This window comes from Somniosus microcephalus, chromosome 34, assembly GCF_052327205.1.
Source record: "Somniosus microcephalus isolate GS21.2 chromosome 34, FLI_Smic_1.0, whole genome shotgun sequence".
Lineage (NCBI taxonomy): Eukaryota > Metazoa > Chordata > Chondrichthyes > Squaliformes > Somniosidae > Somniosus > Somniosus microcephalus.
In genome coordinates this window covers 18,440,221-18,463,207 of record NC_141020.1, presented here as the reverse complement: position 1 = coordinate 18,463,207, position 22,987 = coordinate 18,440,221, and the positions used below count along the sequence as shown (strand labels likewise).

At 52.1% G+C, this 22,987-nt stretch overlaps 1 protein-coding gene across 1 annotated transcript in view; it reads left to right on the top strand.

Moving 5' to 3' along the window:
- LOC147096851 (galectin-9-like) overlaps positions 1 to 22,987 on the top strand; it is a 55,995-nt gene that overhangs the window by 28,593 nt on the left and 4,415 nt on the right. The window contains exons 4-9 of the mRNA XM_085973537.1: positions 498 to 623; positions 2,346 to 2,396; positions 3,524 to 3,589; positions 9,346 to 9,378; positions 11,006 to 11,091; positions 17,951 to 18,116. Coding sequence (XP_085829663.1) covers positions 498 to 623; positions 2,346 to 2,396; positions 3,524 to 3,589; positions 9,346 to 9,378; positions 11,006 to 11,091; positions 17,951 to 18,116 — 528 coding nt within the window. The remainder of the gene's footprint in view (positions 1 to 497; positions 624 to 2,345; positions 2,397 to 3,523; positions 3,590 to 9,345; positions 9,379 to 11,005; positions 11,092 to 17,950; positions 18,117 to 22,987) is intronic.

Genomic DNA, 22,987 nt, shown 5'->3' with positions numbered 1-22,987 from the left:
TTGTAACATGGATCTCCAGCTGCAAGGACAGAAGATAAACCAGTATTGAATGGTAAATATGTAATGAAGAAGCATGTGAATTGTCACATAGAAAGGTAAGAAAAAGGAACCGACACTTTAGAACTCGATTAAGGTTTGATCAACCTGTACACCGTGCTCGGAATTGGAATGTGTTTGATTTGAGAAGTAAATTCTAAGAACACACACATTTACCCCTCCTCTAACAGTATCAAAGGAGGTGTCCGGAGCCTGTGCCTCACAGGCAATAGGCCCTTTGCATATGCAGATAACAACATAAGAACTTAAGAAATAGGAGCCCCTCATGGATGAGATGAAGTAAGGTGGGCGGAGGCTCGTGTGGAGCTTAAACTCTGTCAATGACCTGTTGGGCCGAATGGCCAGTTTCCTGCGCTGTAAATTCTATGTAAAATGCCAAGATAGAGGGCTGAGGACCTGAGATTTCATAAGTAACTTGATTGCTTTCCTTTCTTGCAAAGGTTTCTGTGAATGGTCAGCATTTTCTGGAGTACAACCACAGGCTGGCCTACAATAGAGCGGACACGCTCAAGATTTCAGGAGATGTCCGTGTGAATACCATTACCGTCAAAAGCCTAAGCCCAAATGTAAGTAGCTCGACACCATTTGCCAAGTCCAAAACGGGACAGAGAGGCGGAGTCCGCGGTTTTGGTTGCGACGCTTTGCTCTGCTGGTGATGGAGATTTTGATTGAAAAATCTTCATAGCCAACGCAACCATGTCACAAGGCAGAAGCAAATGCGAAAGGCGTCTTTTATTTCAAAGCCAGACTCTTGGGTCTGGATTTCCCTCCAATACCCTGCCCAAAAATCGGGCGGGATGGCGGTTGGCAAAGGGGAAGAAAATCGGACAGTGGGGCCTACACAGCCTGACCTCAATTTCTCTTCTTCCCCGGCCCAAAAGGCATGACCGCAGCTGGTGGCTCCTTCCCTGCTCACAGCATGGGAATGCCAAGTGAGTAGCTTTACCCCCCCCGCCCCCCGAAGCGATTTAAAGTACAGAAGAACGTGGATTATATCAGACACACCTTGTCACATAGCAGGAAGTCCTTCTGTACACTAAGAGCAGTGAACAGTTGGAATGAACTGCCGGATAGCGTAGTGGAGGGGAAAACCCTGGAACCATTTAAGAAACGATTGTACGCTGTAATAGGGGCACGGTAAGGGCCCCCAGGATGGCTAAATTAAGATGGACCGAATGGTTCACCAGACTGGTTCCTGGGATGAGGGGATTGTCCTATGAGGCGAGATTGAGTAGACTAGGCCTATATTCTCTAGTGTTTAGAAGAATGAGAGGTGATCTCATTGAAACATACAAAATTCTTACTGGGCTTGACAGGGTAGATGCGGGGAGGATGTTTCCCCTGGCTGGGGAGTCTAGAACCAGGGGTCCCAGTCTCAGAATAAGGGGATCGGCCATTTACGACTGAAATGAGGAGAAATTTCTTCACTCAGAGGGTGGTGAATCTTTGCAATTCTCTACCCCAGAGAGCTGCGGAGGCTCTGTCGTTGAGTATATTCAAGACGACTAAACCTCTCTGCTTCTCCACCTCTCCTCCTTTAAGACGCTCCTTAAAACCCCCCTCTTTGACCAAGTCCCTATCCTAACATCTCCTTCCTTGGCTCAGTGTCGATGTTTATCTGATAATCGCTCAATTCAATTCAATTTTATTTGTCATATATGCAGCAGATGTGTGTACTGCACAATGAAATGTTGATTTTTACGATTCCTCCCAACATTGGAATAAATATGGCATAACAATGATAAAAATACTAATAGAAATACAGTAATAATAAATAAAACAACAGTAATAAATTATTCGTTCATGAGTCTTATGGCCTGGGGGTAGAAGCTGTTTCGAAACCTGCTGGTACGAGACCGTATGCTTCGGTATCGCTTACCGGACGGGAGCAGGGCGAAGAGGTTGTGGCTGGGGTGGCTCGCGTCTTTGATGATTCTCAGCGCCTTCCCCCAGCACCTCTCGGGGTAGATATCCTGCACAGCAGGTAGTTTAATTCCTATAGTATGTTGTGCAGCCTTCACCACCATCTGTAGAGCCTTGCGGTCTGTGGCGGTGCAGTTGCCATACCAGGTAGTGATGCAGCCAGACAGGATACTCTCGATGGTGCACCGGTAGAAGTTGGTGAGAATCTGGGGGGCCATTCCAAATTTCTTCAGTCTCCTGTGAAATACCTTGGGACGTTTTACTACGTTAAAGGCGCTATATAAATACAAGCTGTTGTTCTACTCTTGGAATTTGTTACTGTTTATCCTCCCCAATCCTGTTAACTGATTCTGTTTGTGTTATAGGTTCATCCAGCGTATGCTCCTCCTGCTTACACCCCAGTTCAGGCTTTCAGCGTAAGTCTTGCTTCTTTCTTGTTGTGGAGTATTTTAAACCAACACTCGACACAAGGTTTTAGATCGATAGTCGAGTTGTCTTTATTGCACCGGTGGGGAGACAGTCTGCTCTGTCTTTAGCCAGACTTCTCCAAATTGTTACAGCAACATTTTTATACATTAAAATACACATGGCAGCCTCATGCACAATTCATTCCTGCCACCTGATTGGATCTTGGCCCGCATGCACCTTCAGGGATTGGTTACGAATCTTAATGTAAACATGTGTAAGCTACCTCCTCAATCAGTCACTCAAACTGCTGAATGCTAATTAAAAGATACCTTGGAATGTGACCTCGGTAATAAAGCTGTTAAAGGCTAAAGTTGTTGAACTCTATGTTGAGGTCCGAAGTTTGTAAAGTGCCCAAAAAAGAAAGAAAGACTTGCATTTCTATAGCGCCTTTCACGACCTCCGGACGTCGCAAAGTACTTTATAGCCAATGAAGTACTTTTTTTTTTTGCAGTGCCGTCACTGTTGTAGGAAAGATGAATTGGAAAGATGAAAGCATTCGGCACTTTACAGCCTTCCGGTCTCAACAATGAGTTCAACTTTAGATTTTAACCACCGTTTTTTTTTTTTGCTTCTTTATTTGTCCCGTTACCTGTCCCTTTTGTCATTTAAACACTCCTGCCCTCCACAGTCCGTCCCCTTTTCATTCTTTCCTTCCTCCATCCCCTTTTCTCAAAGAATCGTAGAATGGTTACAGCACGGAAGGAGGCCATTGGGCCCGTCGAGCCCGTGCCGGCTCTCTGCAAGAGCACCTCGGCTAGTCCCACTCCCTCCGCCCTTTCCCCGCAGCCCTGCAAAAAAAAAAAAATTCTTCTCCGCCTCTGCACTTGCTTAAAAACTGTTAAATCTCAAACTTCTTTCAGTTTTGATGAAAGCTCGTCGACCCGAAATGTTAACTCTGTTGCTCTCTCCGCAGTTGCGCAGCCGGTTCCATGGAGAAGTCTTTAAAACTCGCTTCTCAGCTCCGAGTTTTCGATTTGCGTCAGCTCGGAGAGATGTGTTATTTTCCAAGTTTTTTGTTTTCTCTCTGAAACAGACTGCACGGATGACACAAGGCGTTGTTGCATTTCTCTCCTAGGTTCAGTCTGCATTCGGTGCGAATCCTCTCTTCTCCTCTCCCGCCCAATGTGGCAAAGGAACTGCTGTAAGTTTCGCCTTTTACGGCTGAGTTTTATTTTCGACGGCGCCTCGCGGTAAACAGTTACGTGAGTCGTGCGCTAATTCGCGGCCGTGGTCAGCGCTGAGTGAGCCAAGGTGACCGACCGGTTCAAGGTGCGGGCGGGACTGGCCGGCTGGGAAGTGGCCAAATGAAAGGGTTCAGTGTAAAATCACATCGCGTGCGTGACCGACAAAAAAAATAAAATGTGACTAAAATGCAAATGTGATTACGTGGAAATGACAACAGGCGGTTCGGCCCTTCCAGTCCGTGTTCTCCGGCAGCGACAGGAACCGAATTACAGCCGTAGAGAGTGTGAAGACCACTGGGACAGGAACTTCCTTGGGAGTTCTCCCGAGCAGCCCCCCTGTAATTTGGTGCAGTTTGGACAGCGGATGAGACCTCCCCCTCGAAGAAATTCAACCCCTCCCCCCCCCCACCCCCTCCAAGCACAGCAGCGATGCAATTGCCAGCTCGCGACAAAGGGAACGTTATAAGGGGAATGAATTCACCAGAGAGTTTTTCACCATCCAGTCACGCGAGCACTTGCAGGCAGGCAGCTCACAAGCGTGTGACTACTGTGAACTAGGAGCTGCCCATGTTTGGAGGGGAGCTTTATAATCATATTGACTTTCCCCCCCCCACTCATCACAGGCCTCTCATTTAGTGGGTAATGAAAACTGTACGAGCACCCCGTGCCGGACAGGCGGGAGGCGTAATCGCTCCAAGGTGAGTCGCACTGAATGGATACGGGGAACTTTTAAGTCGCTCGCAAAGTGTGTGGAGGCTCGCGAGTGCTTTGAAAGGATGAAACCCAAGTACTGTCAGATCTGCACAGCCATGTTTACCCGTAGTATTACCACGGCAACAAGTTCAAACTACTGCAGAAGTCTCTCGATTTCGACTTGATGGCTCAGTCGGTAAAGTACACGGTGCCGGTGGCTACAGAACAGGAAGGGCTCCGGCCCCTCGGCTCCTGCCCAGGTAGCGAGGAGGAGACTGTTTTTTAAATCGAGGAAATAAATACTTGCATTTCTATAGCGCCTGTCACAACCACCGGACGTCCCAAATCGCTTTACAGCCAGTGAGTTACTTTTGAAGCGTAGTCACTGTTGGAACATAAGAAATACGGCAGCCAGTTTGCGCACAGCAAGCTCCCACAAACAGCAGTGTGAGAATGACCAGATCATCTGTTTTCGTGATGTTGATTAAGGGATTAATATTGGCCAGGACACCGGGGAGAACTCCCCTGATCTTCTTCGAAATAGTGCCGTGGAATCTTTTACGTCCACCTGAGAGAGCAGACGGGGCCTCGGTTTAATGTCTCATCCGGAAGACGGCACCTCCGACAGTGCAGCACTCTTATACTCATTGGAGTTTAGAAGAATGAGTGGGGATCTTATTGAAACATCTAAGATTCTGAAGGGGCTTGACAGGGTAGATACAGAGAGGATGTTTCCCCTCGTGGGGGAATCTAGAACTAGGGGGCATAATTTCAGAATAAGGGGAAACCCTTTTAAATCTGAAATGAGGAGGAATTTCTTCTCTCAGAGGGTCGTGAATCTTTGGAATTCGCTTCCCTAGAGAGCTGTGGAGGCTGGGTCATTGACTATGTTAAAGGTGGAGATAGACAGATTTTTGAATGGTAAACGACTGAAGGGTTATGGGGATCAGGCAGGGAAGTGGAGTTGAGGCCAAGCTTAGATCAGCCATGACACAAATCTTCTGAATCCGAGGCGAGAGTGCTTCCCACTGAGCCACTGGCTGACACACGAGTGGGGGGGAAAACCCTATCCCAGGGAGCTGAGTCAAGTTACGTTACCCTTCCCAATCCCCTGACTGAACTCCGCTAACTCAAGACGGATTGGAGATTGAACCTGTGCCCTTCCTGTTCTGTGTCGATTAGATCCACACTAGGCTGTGCTGTTCCCAACTGAGCATCAGGGAGGGGGCCTTGTTGTATATTTATACCCCAGCGTGTTAATCCCATTATAACGTTGTGAAGATTAATTTTTATCTCATTTCCTTCACCAGCAGCCTCGCACAGTGCTGCTGCTTCGGTTGGGTCCAAGTTCGAGAAACCTTGGCGGTCAATTGACTTATTCCTCCTCCCTCGCCATCCCTCCCCCCCCCCCCCACCCGTGGCTGTGACTGGCAGAACTTTCCCCCTGTATGGAGTCTGGATTAGCTTCCAAGCTCCTGTTGCTTGTCTCTGGTGCATGCTCTGTTTTGGGCTTTTGATTGAACTCTGAACTCTGATCACTCTGGGTGCGTTCAGTTCTGCCCCGATTCACTTCTATTTCCAAGTAACGAGGGACTTCAGTGTTGTTCAGGGTCCAACAGAGCCAAGGACCAATGCGAGCTTCATCGTGCCCCGATCTTCGATTTGCCAACCCACGGAAATACTTGTGTTTCTCTCGCCTTACCCCCTTTATCAGCTTGAACACCCCTACCAAATCCCCCTCAATCCTCACAGGGCAAGAGAATGCAAGCCCGCAAGAGACAGACAGACAGACAGCGAGGGAGTTATACAGCACAGAAAGAGGCCCTTCGGCCCATCGTGTCCGCGCCGGCCATCAAGCCCTGTCTACTCTAATCCCATTTTCCAGCACTTGGTCCGTAGCCTTGTATGCTATGGAGTTTCAAGTGCTCATCTAAATGCTTCTTGAATGTTGTGAGGGTTCCTGCCTCTACCACCCTTTCAGGCAGTGAGTTCCAGATTCCAACCGCCCTCTGGTTGAAAAAGTTTCTCCTCAAATCCCCTCTAAACCTCCTGCCCCTTACCTTGAAACTATGCCCCCTAGTTATTGACCCCTCTAGTAAGGGGAAAAGTTCCTTTCTATCTACCCTATCTATGCCCCTCATAATTTTGTACACCTCAATCAGGTCCCCCCCTCCGCCTTCTCTGCTCTAAGGAAAACAACCCCAGCCTGTCCAGTCTCTCTTCATAGCTGGACTGTATAAAGTCACATTGTAAGGTGGACAAAGGCAGTTGACCCTTTCATCAGCCAGCTGTTCTTATTGAAAACAAGATTTACCTCGGCCATTGCTGAATCTGCTTTAAGTTGCCAATGGCGAGCACCTGTTTAAGTGTTCAAAGTGCTGAGTACATCGTAATCACTTTCAACCCATACTAGTACCCTGTGCGGTCGTTTTGTTTTACTCTAAAGACAGGTGCTAATGAAAGGGTTGCGCCTCATTTGCATGTCTGTGATTGCATCCAAATCCTCACTAAAATAAATGCCTCCATCAATGAAAAATCTGAAGTATCTAGTCAAGCTGGTACTGCCACCCCTAGCTATACTGGGACCGGTGCCAGATTCTTCATTCCTCCCCCATCAGAATTAACACTGATGGAGCCGACCATAGATTGAGAATCAAACCATCTCTATTATTCCCCACCAATTAATTCACTGTTCCTTTCAACCTTTCTCCCTCGCTGTCTGTCTGTCTCTGGCTCTTGCGGGCTTGCATTCTCTTGCCCTGTGAGGATTGAGGGGGATTTGGTAGGGGTGTTCAAGCTGATAAAGGGGATAAGGCGAGAGAAACACGAGTATTTCCGTGGGTTGGCAAATCGAAGATCAGGGCACGATGAGCGCGAGATACAGCAAGGTGGGGGCGATTAGAAAAAACATTTTCATGCCCATTAGATTGCGGAACATAAGCTGTGTTCGATTCAAAATCCATCCACACGGGAGAAAAAATGTGCTGGGTAATCACTTGAAGAATATCAATGGGAAGAAAGCGAAGAAATTGAAAATAAACAGGAAAATTTCTCCCCCTCTTTCTTCCCCTCCCTCCTTTTCCTTTTTCTCTCCCTCTTTTTTTTCCTCTTTTTCTCCCTCTTCCTCTCTCTTTCTCCTTCTCGTCCTCTTCCTCTGCCTCTTTTTTTCCACTTCCTCTTTCTCTTCCTCTGCCTTTCTTGGGTTAGACTTGTTTGGTGTCACTAATCTGGACCTTTGCTTCTTTGACTATCCCCTACCTCACAACTGCTGACCTGTGTCTTTGAAGCCCATCGCTCCCCAGGTTCCTGATATCCTGACTTTTTTTTAACGTTTTCCCCCCTCCTGGATCTAATGCATTTTCTGTGATCTCGGAGAGAGGGAGGGGGGAGGGGGAGCTTCACCTCTCTCGGAACTGGCCACTTGTGAGAATAGGTCAGGAGAGATGGTTAAAGTCCTGGGATGTGGTGAATCATAGAAATATAGAAGATAGGAGCAGGAGTAGACCATTCAGCCCCTCGAGGCTATTCCTCCATTTAATGAGATCATGGCTGATCATCCAAACTCTGTACCCTGTCCCTGCCTTCTCCCCATACCCCTTGATCCCTTTAGCCTTAAGAAATATATCTAACTCCTTCTTGAATATATTTAATGAATTGGCCTCAACTGCCTTCTGTGGTAGAGAATTCCACAGGTTCACCACTCTCTGGGTGAAGAAATTCCTCCTCATCTCAGTCCTAAATGGCTTACCCCTTATCCTTAGACTGTGACCCCTGGTTCTGGACTCCCCCGCCATCGGGAACATCCTTCCTGCATCTAGTCTGTCTAGTCCTGTTAGAATTTTATAAGTTTCAATGAGATCCCCTCTCATTCTTCTAAACTCTCGCGAATATAAGCCTAATCGACCCAATCTCTCCTAATACGTCATTCCTGCCATCCCAGGTATCAGCCTGGTGAATCTTCGCTGCACTCTCTCCATGGCAAGAACATCCTTCCTCAGATAAGGCGACCAAAACTGCACACAATACGCAAGGTGTGGTCTCACCAAGGCCCTGTACAACTGCAGCAAGACATCCTTACTCCTGTACTCGAATCCTCTCGCTATGAAGGCCAACATAACATTTGTCTTCTTAACCGCCTGCTGCACCTGCATGCTTACCTTCAGCTACTGGTGCACAAGGACACCCAGGTCTCGTTGCACTTCCCCTTTTCCAAATCTATTGGCGTTCAGATAATAATCTGTCTTCCTGTTTTTGCCACCGAAGTGGATAACCTCTCATTTATCCACATTATACTGCATCTGCCATGCATCTGCCCAATCACCCAACCTGTCCAAATCATACTGGAGTTTCTCTGCATCCTCCTCACAGCACACACGCTCACCCAGCTTTGTGTCGTCTGCAAACTTGGAGATTTTACATCTAGTGCCCTCGTCTAGGTCATTAATATATATTGTGAATAGCTGGGGTTCCAGCACCAATCCCTGCGGTACCCCACTAGTCACTGCCTGCCACTCGGAAAAAGACTCGTTTATTCCAACTCTTTGCTTCCTGCCTGCCAACCAGTTCTCTATCCAAGTCAGTACCTTACCCCCAATCCCATGTGCTTTAACTTTGCACGCTAATCTCTTACGCGAGACCTTATTGAAAGCCTTCTGAAAGTCCAAATACACCACATCCACTGGTGAGAAATAGATTCTGAGGCCTGGGACATCTGGAGAAAGGCAGGCCGTAGAGATCACATTCAAAGGCAGCCAACCACTAGAGCAGCAATAAGGAACACTTCACTCCCAGTCGTCCTGTCCGGGTGCCCTGTGGTGTTAGCTGGCATGCTTTCTTAGTATTATCTTGGGTAATTTTCCTACCCTGGGGAAATGCCAGTCCCTTGTTGGTTTGCAGTGTCTCCTGGTGGTGGTATCTACATATTGTGACTGTACTTTGGAGGTTAGCTGCATGTGTGGGCAGTGATATGCCAACCAGGACCCTCCGTTCAAATACTAACCCATTTATCATTGTTTTTCAGAACACACCCACCCAAGTGACTGTGTCTAGCCCGGTAAGTATTTGCTTAGGTTTTGTAAAACTATACCTTGTGGTTTCATTCTTCCATAATTGACGCTGAATTTAAGATAGAACTCCGGGGAGGGGGGCGGAATTCGGTTGCTTTTCGCCTCCCGCGAAATTCAGTGGGAGGTTAGCAGCGGTGGTAACAGTTAGCGTCCTGGGTGCACAACACCCCAGCCGCGACCTTCGATAGCGCCCCCTGACTTACCGCCGGACGCTATGCGACGGGGTCAGGGGGGGCCTATCTGCGGCCGGGACGGCGCTAATTAAGGGCGAGGTGCCGGGCGGCCATTTTTGTTGCTGGCCGCCTGCCAGCACCTGCCCCCGTTGCCGCCCCCCCCGCAGAGTGCCGGCTGCGCTCCATGAGCCCGGCACTTTTCTTGAGCGCCGGGCTCTTTTGCCGGCACTCCCGATCCCTGGCGGCCCAGCGGGGCCCCGGGTCTCGCTGCGCAAGGACCCTCTCCTTTAAGAAGGGGAGGAAGGCCTGCAATATGCGCTGCGGCATATAGCACCGCGATATCCACCCGCAGTGCCCCAAAAGGGAGGGAGGGCGCTTCCAGTCTCGCCCCACTTCCCACTTGGGGCGCTACCAATGCATTTCGGCCGCGGGGTGCTAATTTTTTCAGGGCGCTAAAAGTAGGACACCTGGGGAAGGTGCTGGCTAGACACCTGGGGAAGGTGCTGGCTGGACACCTGGGGAAGGTGCTGGCTGGACACCTGGGGAAGGTGCTGGCTGGACACCTGGGGAAGGTGCTGGCTGGACACCTGGGGAAGGTGCTGGCTGGACACCTGGGGAAGGTGCTGGCTAGACACCTGGGGAAGGTGCTGGCTAGACACCTGGAGAAGGTGCTGGCTAGACACCTGGAGAAGGTGCTGGCTAGATACCTGGGGAAGGTGCTGGCTAGACACCTGGGGAAGGTGCTGGTAGACACCTGGAGAAGGTGCTGGCTAGTCACCTGGGGAAGGTGCTGACTGGACACCTGGAGAAGGTGCTGACTAGACACCTGGAGAAGGTGCTGGCTAGACACCTGGAGAAGGTGCTGGCTAGACACCTGGGGAAGGTGCTGGCTGGACACCTAGAGAAGGTTTTGACTAGACACCTGGAGAAGGTGTTGACTAGTGTTGCTTGCGAATGTTACCTGCCACTTATCAGTCCAAGCCTGAATGTCGTCCAGGTCTTGCTGCATGCGGGCATGGACTGCTTCATTATCTGAGGAGTTGCGAATGGAACTGAACACTGTGCAATCATCAGCGAATATCCTCACTTCTGACCTTAATATGGAGGGAAGTTCATTGATGAAGCAGCTGAAGGTGGTTGGGCCCAGGACACTGCCCTGAGGAACTCCTGCAGCGATGTCAAGTTAATAGAGAACAGTTGGGCAAATTTCGATTCCATATTCTCCGAATCCAATGCGCGGGTACCTGAGAACCTCCAGGTCCGCTTTTGCCCGATGTGTCTGTGAAAATGGTTGTGAAATTTTGATTTAAGAAAGTCCCCCCACCAGCGCCCCCCCAGCTGAGATGTTGGCCGACAGACCAAAGCTTGGCATCCTCTGGAGGCGAGAGTGTACCTGGCCTGGATTGACCTCCCGTTCATGGGCGTGCCATTTCTTTTCCAGGTGGTTCCATACCAGGCCTACATGGGAAGTGTCCGGCCACAGCAGAAGATAAAAATTGTCGGGACTGTGAAGCCCACGTCTCACAGGTAATCGGTTGGCACGACAGGCCTTAAAGCAGAGGTTTGAGTTTCTTTACAAAGTGTGTGTGACTAGGACACTACTATAAGAAGAAAACCCAGTCCGGCAACGCCTCAATTTTAATATTGTTGTCCTTTTGTTCAATTCTCTCCATGGCCTCACCCATCCCCCCACCCCCATGTCCGTAACCTCCTCCAGCCCTACAACCCTCCGGGATCTCTGCGCTCCTCCAATTCCAACCTCTTGCGCATCCCCCAATTTCTCTCGCCCTTCCGTTAGCGGCCGTGCCTTCAGTTGCCTGGGCCCTAAGCTCTGGAATTCTCTCCCTAAACCTCTCCGCCTCGCTACCTCTCTCCTTCTTTAAATCGCTCCTTAAAACCTACCTCTTTGATCAAGCTATTGGTCACCTGTCCGAATATCTCCTTATGTGGCTCGGTGTCGAATTTTGTCTGGTAACGCCCCTGTGAAGCGCCTTGGGACATTTTACTATGTTAAAGGCGCTCTATAAATGAGGTGTATAAAATTATGAGGGGCCTAGATAAAGTGGATAGAAAGGACCAATTTCCCTCAGCAGTGGGGTCAAAAACAAGGGGGCACAGATTTAAAGTAATTGGTGGAAGGTTTAGAGGGGAAATGTTTTCACCCAGAGGGTGGTGGGGGTCTGGAACTCACTGCCTGAAAGGGTGGTAGAGGCAGGAACCCTAACCACATTTAAAAAGTACAGGAAACTTTTTTTTATCTGGCACGGACTGGACTGACGTGGTGCCGGTTCATCAAAAATTCCGGATAACCGAACGCTATAGTAAAAGATACGGAGCTGAGAGCTCCGTGTAAAGCAACAAACCCTGTTGCTTAGCAACAGGTTCAGAACAATGGCCACAAGTTCCAAGCGTCTCTGTAGCTTAGCAACAGCTGCAGCCACACCCTTGCACAGCAACAGATCGAGGAAGGCAAGTAATAAAACTTACCTGAACCTACCCCTGAATTTTGCCGGTTAACCGAGATTTCCGGTTATTTAGGTGCCGGTAAATTGAAAGTTTCCCGTACTTGGATGTGCACTTGGGATGCTGTAACCTGCAGGGCTACGGACCAAGAGCTGGGAAGTGGGATTAGGCTGGATAGCTCTTTGTTGGCCGGCGCAGACACGATGGGCCGAAATGGCCTCCCTCCGTGCTGTAACTTCCTATGATTCTATGAAATGCAAGTGGTTGTAGTGATCTGGTGCTCTGTGTACAACTATCTTTTGTTTCCAAGTCTTGTGTCTTTTTAATCCCTCCTTTAATTTCACCCCCACCCCACCCAGAAGGTGCTGATTTAGAATCATAGAATGATCCAGCACAGAAGGAGGCCATTCGGCCCATCCTGCCTGTGCCAGCTCTTTGGTGGAGCTCTCCAATTAGTCCCGCTCCCCCTGCTCTTTCCCCACAGCCCTGTAAAATTTTACCCTTGAAGTATTTATCCAATTCCCTTTTGAAAGTCACTATTGAATCTGCTTCCACCGCCTTTTCAGGCAGCGTGTTCCAGATCACAACAACTCGCTGCCTAATTTGTTTTTTCCCCTGGCACTTTTGCCAGTTGCCTTAAATCTGTGTCCTCTGATTAGCGACCCTTCTGCCGCTGGAAACAGTTTCTCCCGATTCACTCTTCTCAAAACCCTTCGTGATTTTAACACTTCTGTCAAATCTCCTCTTAACCTTCTCTGCTCTGAGGAGAACAACCCCAGTCTCTCCACCTAACTGAAGTCTCCCCCCATCCCTGGTACCATTCCGGTCAATCTCCTCTGCACCCTTGTGCAAGGCCTTGACGTCCTTCCTAAAGTGCGGTGCCCAGAATCGGACACAACACTCCAGCTGAGGCCTATTCAGTGATTTATAAAGCACTAGCTGAAGTGCCCGGCGGTGCCGAGGGTCTTTTGAGGGCGTGTTGTTGTTGGAAGAGAGAGAGAGAGCGATGGGGGGTGGGGGGGGGAAGAGAGAGAGCGACTGGGGGGTGGGAAGAGAGAGCGCGACTGGGGGGGGGGGAGAGAGAGAGCGACTGGGGGGGGAGAAGAGAGAGAGCGACTTGGGGGGGAAGAGAGAGAGCGACTGGTGGGGAAGAGAGAGAGAGAGCGACTGGGGGGGAAGAGAGAGAGAGCGACTGGGGGGAAAGAGAGAGAGAGCAACTGGGGGGGAAGAGAGAGAGAGAGCGACTGCGGTGGAAGAGAGAGAGCGACTGGGGGGAAGAGAGCGCGACTGGGGGGAAGAGAGAGCGCGACTGGGGGGAAGAGAGAGCGCGACTGGGGAGAAGAGAGAGCGCGACTGGGGGGAAGAGAGAGCGACTGGGGGGGAAGAGAGAGAGCGACTGGGGGGGAAGAGAGAGAGCGACTGGGGGGGCAAGAGAGAGAGCGACTGGGGGGCAAGAGAGAGCGACTGGGGGGCAAGAGAGAGAGCGACTGGGGGGCAAGAGAGAGAGCGACTGGGGGGGAAGAGAGAGCGACTGGGGGGAAGAGAGAGCGACGGGGGGAAGAGAGAGAGCGACTGGGGGGAAGAGAGAGAGCGACTGGGGGGAAGAGAGAGAGCGACTGGGGGGCAAGAGAGAGAGCGACTGGGGGGGAAGAGAGAGAGTGACTGGGGGGGAAGAGAGGGAGCGACTGGGGGGGAAGAGAGGGAGCGACTGGGGGGGAAGAGAGAGAGCGACTGGGGGGGAAGAGAGGGAGCGACTGGGGGGGAAGAGAGAGAGCGACTGGGGGGGAAGAGAGAGAGCGACGGGGGGAAGAGAGAGAGCGATGGGGGGAAGAGAGAGCGATGGGGGGAAGAGAGAGCGACGGGGGGGAAGAGAGAGAGCGACTGGGGGGGAAGAGAGAGAGCGACTGGGGGGGAAAGAGAGAGAGCGACTGGGGGGGAAGAGAGAGAGCGACTGGGGGGAAGAGAGAGAGCGACTGGGGGGAAGAGAGAGAGCAACTGGGGGGGAAGAGAGGGAGCGACTGGGGGGAAGAGAGAGAGCGACTGGGGGGGAAGAGAGGGAGCGACTGGGGGGAAGAGAGAGAGCGACTGGGGGGGAAGAGAGAGAGCGACTGGGGGGGAAGAGAGGGAGCGACTGGGGGGAAGAGAGAGAGCGACTGGGGGGGAAGAGAGAGGGACTGGGGGGAAGAGAGAGAGCGACTGGGGGGGAAGAGAGAGAGCGACTGGGGGGGAAGAGAGAGAGCGACTGGGGGGGAAGAGAGAGAGCGACTGGGGGGGAAGAGAGAGAGCGACTGGGGGGGAAGAGAGAGAGCGACGGGGGGGAAGAGAGAGAGCGACTGGGGGGGAAGAGAGAGCGCGACTGGGGGGAAGAGAGAGCGACTGGGGGGAAGAGAGAGAGCGACGGGGGTGAAGAGAGAGAGCGACTGGGGGGGAAGAGAGAGAGCGACTGGGGGGGAAGAGAGGGAGCGACTGGGGGGGAAGAGAGAGAGCGACTGGGGGGGAAGAGAGAGAGGGACTGGGGGGAAGAGAGAGAGAGAGGGGATGGGAAGGGAAGGGGGGAGGGGGGGAGGGGGGGAGGAGGGGAGGGGAAGGGGTGGGGGGGTGGGGTGTGGTGGGGAAGGGGGGTGGGGGTGTGGGGTGGGGGGTGGAAAGGGAGGGGGGGGAGATATACTTAAAGTACAGGAAACTTTGTGCTATCCGGCTTGCCTTAAAACTGCCCTACTCTCCAGAGTTAATGTTGAGAGATACGGAGATTCTTATCTCCGTATTTGACAACAAACACTGTTGCTTAGCAACAGCTTCTAAACACTGGGTGTGGCCCTAAAGCTCGGCAGCTAAAGCTGTTGCTATAGCTACAGACCTTGCATAGCTTGACTGTTCAAACAAAGCAAAATAAAATAAAAAACGGCTGCTGATTTTTGTGGTGGCTCCAGATTGCCAGATAGCTCACCTCCGGATAGCACAAAGTTTCCTGTACTTATAAAACATTTTTGGTAAATCTTTCTATAACATACACTTTACAACCTCACCAATCTTTTTATTAAAAAAGGGGTCCTCACCTCTCAGTGTTGTACCACAAACAATGGCCGCCGCTTGCTTTTCAGTTGGAAAGATTAGGCCCCGCCCACACAGCCGATTGTCTGTCTCGGTCACCAGGACCCGATTTGGAGCACAGAAGCCCCACCCACTCTATGTTCCTGTACTAAGATGGCCGCGCAGGCACTCTGTTACACACTGAATCAAAATGGCGTCGCACTGAAACTTTTCGCCCTCCTTGACAAAGATGGCTGCCGTTAACCTGGGGCTGTCTGCAGAAGAAATTTCCTCAGCTGCAAACACAGGATCTTCAGATTATTATTCGGGACTTGCGACCTACCCCAGTTGCTTATGAGGCCTCCCCACCTACTGACCCTGGGAATGGAGCTGAGGCAGCACACCCTCTCTCCTCTGCCGGTGTTTGTCTCTGCCTAGGCCGGGAGCCTGGGTCTAGAGTTGCACTGCTGGCAGTTGGAGAAGCCTAGGCCCCGGGCCTGGAAAAACGGTGAAAGATAGGAGAATTATAGAGGTTAGAGAAAAGATTTACAAATTAATGAACTTTTTTTAAAAACAATTTGTGTTTTAAAAGCAACTTTTTTTTTGCTGGAAATGTAGATTTGAAAAGAAACACGCAGAAAGCGGGAAAAAGAAATGAAAAGTTTAGAATCAAGATGGCGGCGACTCACCTCGGTTCAGAACGATAAGGCCCGCCCACACACGCACCGATTGGTCGACCGTTAGGTCACCAAAGCGTAGGATTGGTCAATCGTCCCGTCACTCGACCGTAGGAGGGCCCGGCCGCACGCGCCAGGAACCCGCCGTACGATTGGTCGACCTCGACGTCACTCGATGCTAATGAGCGGATAATGAGCGGAACGTTGAACGTTTTTTGGATACCGCGGGCGCAATTTTTGTCTGGCCGAAACGTTAATACGCTTAGGACAGTTCTGGAATCGTCAGCTTTCTTTCGATGTAACACACGTGTAGGTACGCTCTATAACTTTCGAGTTTATTCAATACAGACAGACGGAATGACAGACAGACAGAAGAACCGCTTTATATCACAGAATCACAGAAACCCCACAGTGCAGATAGAGGCCATTTCGGCCCATCGAGCCTGCACCGACACATATCCCACCCGATCCCCGTAACCCCTGCACCAACACATATCCCACATATATATAAGAAGATAACTTCCTTGCTTTTGTACTCTCTGCCTCTATTTATTTATGAAGCCCAGGATGCTTTTTTAACAGCCTTCTCAACTTGTTCTGCCACCTTCAAAGATTTGTGTACGAACACCAGGTCTCTCTGTACCTGCATCCCCGTTAAAATTGTGCCATTTAGTTTATACTGACTCTCCTCATTCTTCACACTTGTGTTGGAATACAACAGGGAACGGTAGTGTAGTGGTTCTTTACTGGACGAGCAAGCCAGGAATCATGGCCTGTTTTTTATGGAGATGGTGCGGGGGAAGGCCAAGAATGCCCGAAGAACCCGGGCAGGCGGAGACCCCGCTGAACTCGACGGCGAGGCCTCATTGACATCTTGTAGCTCAGTCTCCCGCCCAGCCGCCGGCCAAATGGACAACCTGGCCGGCGGTCGGGAGGGAACGCCAGCGGCTGGAGACCGCAGCCAGGGGGTCCCTTGGCAACCAGGAGGGGAGAAAGGCCCGTGACCAGGGTGGGGGGGGGGGGGAGGTGGCTGCTGGTGGGAGGCTGGCGATTGGGGCAGGGGGAGGCCGAAGGCTTCCTGGAGGGGTCTGGGGGGGAGCACTCCTGCTCCTGCTGGCCCACAAGGAGTGCTTTATATAAAAAAAAATAAGGCACTTACCTTCTGGAGCCGGCAGTTCCCGTCTCCCTTTCACTACCGAGTTTCCCGAGCCCTGGGAAACCCGCGCAGCGCGAGTTAACTTCAAATCGGGCTCCCAATTGCACTGTGGGAGCTCGATTTTAAATATGTTAACGCTGCGCCTCTCCACACTGGGGCGCTCGGACACCCCGATATCCGCCGCCTTAAAAATCGGACCGTCCTCGCCCGCCCGTTGTGGGGGGGCTTAATATCGAGGCTCATGATTCCAAATGGAATTCAATGAATCTGGAAATTCGGGGACTGGCACCAAACAAAAGTGACCAGGAAGCTGTCGGATTGTCATAAAAATCCAACTGGTTCAGTGATGTTCTTCAGGGAAGAGAGCCTGCCGTCCTTGCCCTGCCCGGTCTGGGCTACAGGTGGCTCCAGTACACACTGGTGCCCTGGTTAGTCACTCCCTTGTCATTTGCAATGAGGAGAGTGCAGTTAATGGCAGACTTGTCACCATGTCCTGAGAACATGGTTGCTGGGAATCCTCCAGTATCTTGCCCAAATGACCATTTCCGTGCTTGAGCCCGGACAGCGATGTGGGCAGGCTGTTTGACTGTGAGGTGCATCACAGCTCCGCCTGGTCCTGTCGTCAACCCATGTTCAAGTATGCACATTCCAGCCGGATCGCCGTATAATAGGAGCAGGAGCACTGGTTGATTATTTCCCACTCAACCGCCCCCCCCTGCCCATCTTCCCTAACCAGGAGACATTAGGGTTGACTTTGATTACCTTCACCTGGTTTCAAACTGGAGCCGGTGGCCTTACCGCCCCGGTTAACACCGCTGATGTGGCCGTCGCCATTTTGAAAAGGGGCCGACTGCCAGCTGTCCAAATGGCTCGCCTACTTCAGACGCAAGGCCCCATTTTAATATGGAATCGGGGTCCCACGGCATTAACAGCACCCCGATTGCTATTTCAGGTTGGAACACATTTGAAGGAGTTGTCTGCAGTGCACCTGGAGTAGACAAGAGTGGGGGAGAGGAGGAAACCACAAGTTGCAAACTGAATCATCTGCCTTTTTTTTCAGGTTTACCATTAATCTGAAGGCGAGTTATTCTGATAACATTGCCCTCCACATCAACCAAAGATTCGATGAAAACACAGTGGTGAGGAACAGTCGTATCAACCAGTGCTGGGGTACAGAGGAGCGAAGCCTTCCCTTTCTCCCGTTCATTCCCGGCCAAACCTTTGAGGTATGCCATCCGACTGCGTGTTGAGCGATCCCTGCCGAGGCCCAGATGTAGATGAGGCACATGCCATAGAAACATAGATACATAGAAGATAGGAGCAGGAGTAGGCCATTCGGTCCCTCGAGCCTGCTCCGCCATTCAATGAGATCATGGCTGATCATCCAAACTCAGTACCCTGTCCCTGCTTTCTCCCCCTATCCCTTGATCCTTTTAGCCTTAAGAAATATATCTAACTCCTTCTTGAATATATTTAATGAATTGGCCTCCACTGCCTTCTGTGGGAGAGAATTCCACAGGTTCACCACTCTCTGGGTGAAGAAATTCCTCCTCATCTCTGTCCTAAATGGCTTACCCCTTATCCTTAGACTGTGACCCCTGGTTCTGGACTCCCCGACCATCGGGAACATCCTTCCTGCATCTAGTCTGTCTAGTCCTGTTAGAATTTTATAAGTTTCAATGAGATCCCCTCTCATTCTTCTAAACTCCAGTGAGTATAAGCCCAATCGACCCAATCTCTCCTCATACGTCATTCCTGCCATCCCAGGTATCAGTCTGGTGAATCTTCGCTGCACTCCCTCCATGGCAAGAACATCCTTCCTCAGGTAAGGTGACCAAAACTGCACACAATACTCAAGGTGTGGTCTCACCAAGGCCCTGTACAACTGCAGCAAGACATCCTTGCTCCTGTACTCGAACCCTCTCGCTACGAAGGCCAAAATCCCATTTGCCTTCTTAACCGCCTGCTGCACCTGCCATGCTTACCTTCAGCGACTGGTGCACAAGGACACTGTGGTAAACCACGTTCACTATCGTTAGCACTGTTCACCACTGTTCGTTATAACTGTATCACTGACCACTATTGTATCACGGTACGAGGTCGCCTCTTGCCACACTGCTATACCTGGGATGACCACTGCCGACTCCGCCTTGGCTCCACCCACCAGGCCAGGTATAAAGGTGAGCGACTGGCTGGTATTCCTCCTGCTTGGATCGGATCACCCACGAGAGTGGGCTGTTATTTAGTCAATAAAAACCTTTAGTCACCTTCGTAACTCTTCGCCTTTTATTGGAGGAATTGATAGGTATATCAATTTTATTGACTAAATTTAATGATGTCCGACAACGAGTCACAACCGGCGGAGGAGCCACCAGCGCAGCTCCCAGGAGCACAGCCACACCAGCCAGCTTGGCTGCGAGCCCTCAGACCGCCGTACCTGGACCTGAACCCACGAGCAGCAAACTCAGCCGCAGACTTTAAACACTGGCTGGTCTGCTTCGAATCATACCTGAGAGAATCCAGCGTCCCTCAGGCATCCAAACTAAGTGTCCTGCAGGCACAACTGAGCCCGAGAGTATACACTCTCATCGAGGACATGACTACCTACGAGACCGCCATCAACCTGCTGAAACAGAAGTACCGGACCCCGGTAAACTACATGTACGCTAGGCACCTCCTAAGATCACGGCCGCAACAGCCAGGAGAATCAGTAGCCGAATTCTCACAGGCGCTATATGCACTCGCCAGGAACTGTGACTTTAAATCGGTGTCGGCAGCCGAAAATACTGAAGATAATATCCGCGACGCATTCCTGAAAGGCCTACGGTCCGAGTACTCACGGCAAAGACTGCTGGAAGCTAAAGACCTCAGCATGGAAAAAGCTGAAGCCCTCGCTATCTCCCTGGAAGTGGCCCACCAAGATCAGGAAGCATTCACCAGGTACTGCTCGCGACCCTGGGACTCGGGCCCGACCCCTACCACAGCACCCTTCCCAGCGCCGCCCCCGGGACCTACCTCTGCGTCGGCGTCCCGGACCCGACCGGCCCCGCCACCCCCGGCACCGGCCCCGACATCGGGCATCCGCGATCGGGCCGCCGGCTGTTTTTTTTGTGGCCAGGAGAAGCACCCGAGGTCGCGCTGCCCAGCCAAGAACTCCATATGTAGAACCTGCCTGAAGAAAGGCCACTTCTCCAAGGCCTGCAGGAGCGGATCCTCAGAGGCCAGCAGTGCCGCATGCGAACTATGGGGGCGGCCATCTTCGTTTAGGGCAACTGAGGCCAGCATCCCCACACATGAGTCATGGGGGCGGCCATCTTTGTTTAGGGCAACTGAGGCCAGCATCCCCACACATGAGTCATGGGGGCGGCCATCTTTGATTAAGGCAACCGACCCCAATAGTGCCTCATGGGGCCCTACCTCGTGGGAGACGCCATTTTACTCACCACGCCCGACCGCCTCGCCCGCAGATGACAACGACTCGCTCAGCTACACACTAGCTTCCGTCACCCTGGACCAAGCCCGCCCGCACCATCTGTCCAAGTCAATGATGGACATCAAAGTGAACGGCCACGCCACGACCTGCCTGTTCGACAGCGGAAGCACGGAGAGCTTCATCCACCCAGACACGGTGAGCCACTACTCCCTCTCTGTCCTACCAACGCGCAGCCGAATCTCGATGGCATCGAGGTCCCACGCCACGGACATCAGCGGCTACTGTGTCGTGACCCTGTCGGTTAAGGGCACGGAGTATAAAAACTTTAAACTCCTCGTCCTCCCCCATCTCTGCGCTGCCGTCCTACTAGGGCTGGACTTCCAATCCCACCTCCAAAGCGTAACCCTAGCATACGGTGGACCCCTCCCCCCACTCACAGTCAACAACCAGCAAACGTTAAACCGCCCACCGCGTAACACCTGCAGCCTCTCCACCCTCAAGGTCCCGCCACCCTCTCTGTTTGCTAACCTTACCCCTGACTGCAAACCCGTCGCTACCAAAAGCAGGCGGTATAGCGCCGGGGACAGAGCCTTCATTAGCTCTGAGGTGCGGCGCCTCCTGAAAGAGGGCATTATCGAGGGGAGCAGCAGCCCCTGGCGTGCCCAGGTCGTAGTCGTAAAGACCGGCGATAAAAACCGCCTGGTCATCGACTACAGCCAGACCATAAACAGATATACCCAGCTGGACGCATACCCCCTCCCCCGCATATCTGACATGGTCAATCAGATTGCACAGTATAAAGTATTCTCGACCATCGACCTGAAGTCGGCCTACCACCAACTCCCTATCCACCCTGAGGACCGCCAGTATACCGCCTTCGAGGCGAATGGGCGCCTATACCACTTCCTTAGGGTCCCCTTCGGTGTCACTAATGGGGTCTCGGTCTTCCAAAGGGAGATGGACCAGATGGTTGACCAGAACGAACTGCAGGCTACATTCCCCTACCTAGATAACGTCACTATCTGCGGCCGCGACCAGCAGGAACATGACGCGAATCTGGAGAAATTCCTCCGTACGGCCCAACGGCTGAACCTCACCTACAATAAGGAGAAATGCGTGTTTAACACCACGCGCCTTGCCATCCTCGGCTGCGTAGTGGAGAACGGAATCATCGGCCCCGACCCAGAAAGAATGCGCCCCCTCATGGAGCTACCCCTCCCCCACTGCCCTAAAGCACTTAGGAGAACCCTGGGGCTTTTCGCCTACTATGCCCAATGGGTACCCAATTACGCGGACAAAGCCAGACCCCTCCTGAAAGCCACTTCCTTCCCCCTCACGGAGGAGGCGTGCGCGGCCTTCTCCCTCATTAAGGGAGACATAGCCAAGGCCACGATGCACGCAGTGGACGAGTCCATCCCCTTTCAGGTGGAGAGCGACGCCTCCGACTTCGCCTTAGCCGCCACCCTAAACCAGGAGGGGAGGCCAGTGGCCTTCTTCTCAAGGACCCTACAGGGCCCCGAGATCCGACATTCGTCGGTCGAGAAAGAGGCCCAGGCGATCGTGGAGGCAGTACGGCGCTGGAGGCACTACCTGGCAGGCAAACGATTTACCCTCCTCACCGACCAGCGTTCGGTGGCTTTCATGTTTAATAACAAGCTGAAGGGCAAAATCAAGAATGACAAGATTTTGAGATGGAGAATCGAGCTCTCCACCTACGATTATGAGATCTTGTACCGGCCAGGCAAGCTGAATGAATCCCCTGATGCCCTTTCACGAATGACATGCGCCAGCGCGCATATCGATAGGCTTCAGACCCTCCACGACCAGCTCTGCCACCCCGGAGTCACCAGACTCTACCATTTCATTAAGGCCCGCAACCTGACCTACTCCATCGAGGAGGTCAGGACCATGACCAGGAACTGCCAGACCTGTGCGGAGTGCAAACCGCACTTCTATAGGCCGGACCGAGCAAGCCTGATCAAGGCCACCCGCCCCTTCGAGCGCCTGAGCATCGACTTTAAGGGGCCCCTCCCGTCCTCTGACCGTAATGTGTACTTCCTCAACATCGTTGATGAGTACTCCCGTTTCCCCTTTGCCTTCCCCTGCCCCGACATGACCAGTAGCACGGTCATTAAGTGCCTGAATGCCCTCTTCGCCTTGTTCGGGTTCCCGAACTATATACACAGCGACCGGGGCTCCTCCTTCATGAGCGAGGAACTCCGGCAATTCCTCCTAGAGAGAGGTATTGCAGCAAGCAGGACCACCAGCTACAACCCCAGAGGTAACGGTCAGGTGGAAAGAGAGAACGCGACGGTATGGAAGGCCGTCCTCTTAGCCTTAAAGTCTAAGGGCCTCCCAACCTCCCGCTGGCAAGAAGTCCTCCCGACAGCGCTGCACTCCATCCGGTCATTACTTTGCACGGCCACTAACACCACCCCCCATGAACGAATGTTCGTTTTCCCCAGGAAGTCGACTACGGGAACCACTCTACCAACCTGGCTGACCGCCCCGGGGCCGGTCTGGCTGCGGAAACACGTGAGGACCCATAAAACGGACCCCCTGGTCGAGAGGGTGAACCTCCTGCACGCCAACCCCCAGTACGCCTACGTGGCGTACCCAGACGGGCGGGAGGACACTGTCTCCCTACGAGACCTCGCACCCTCA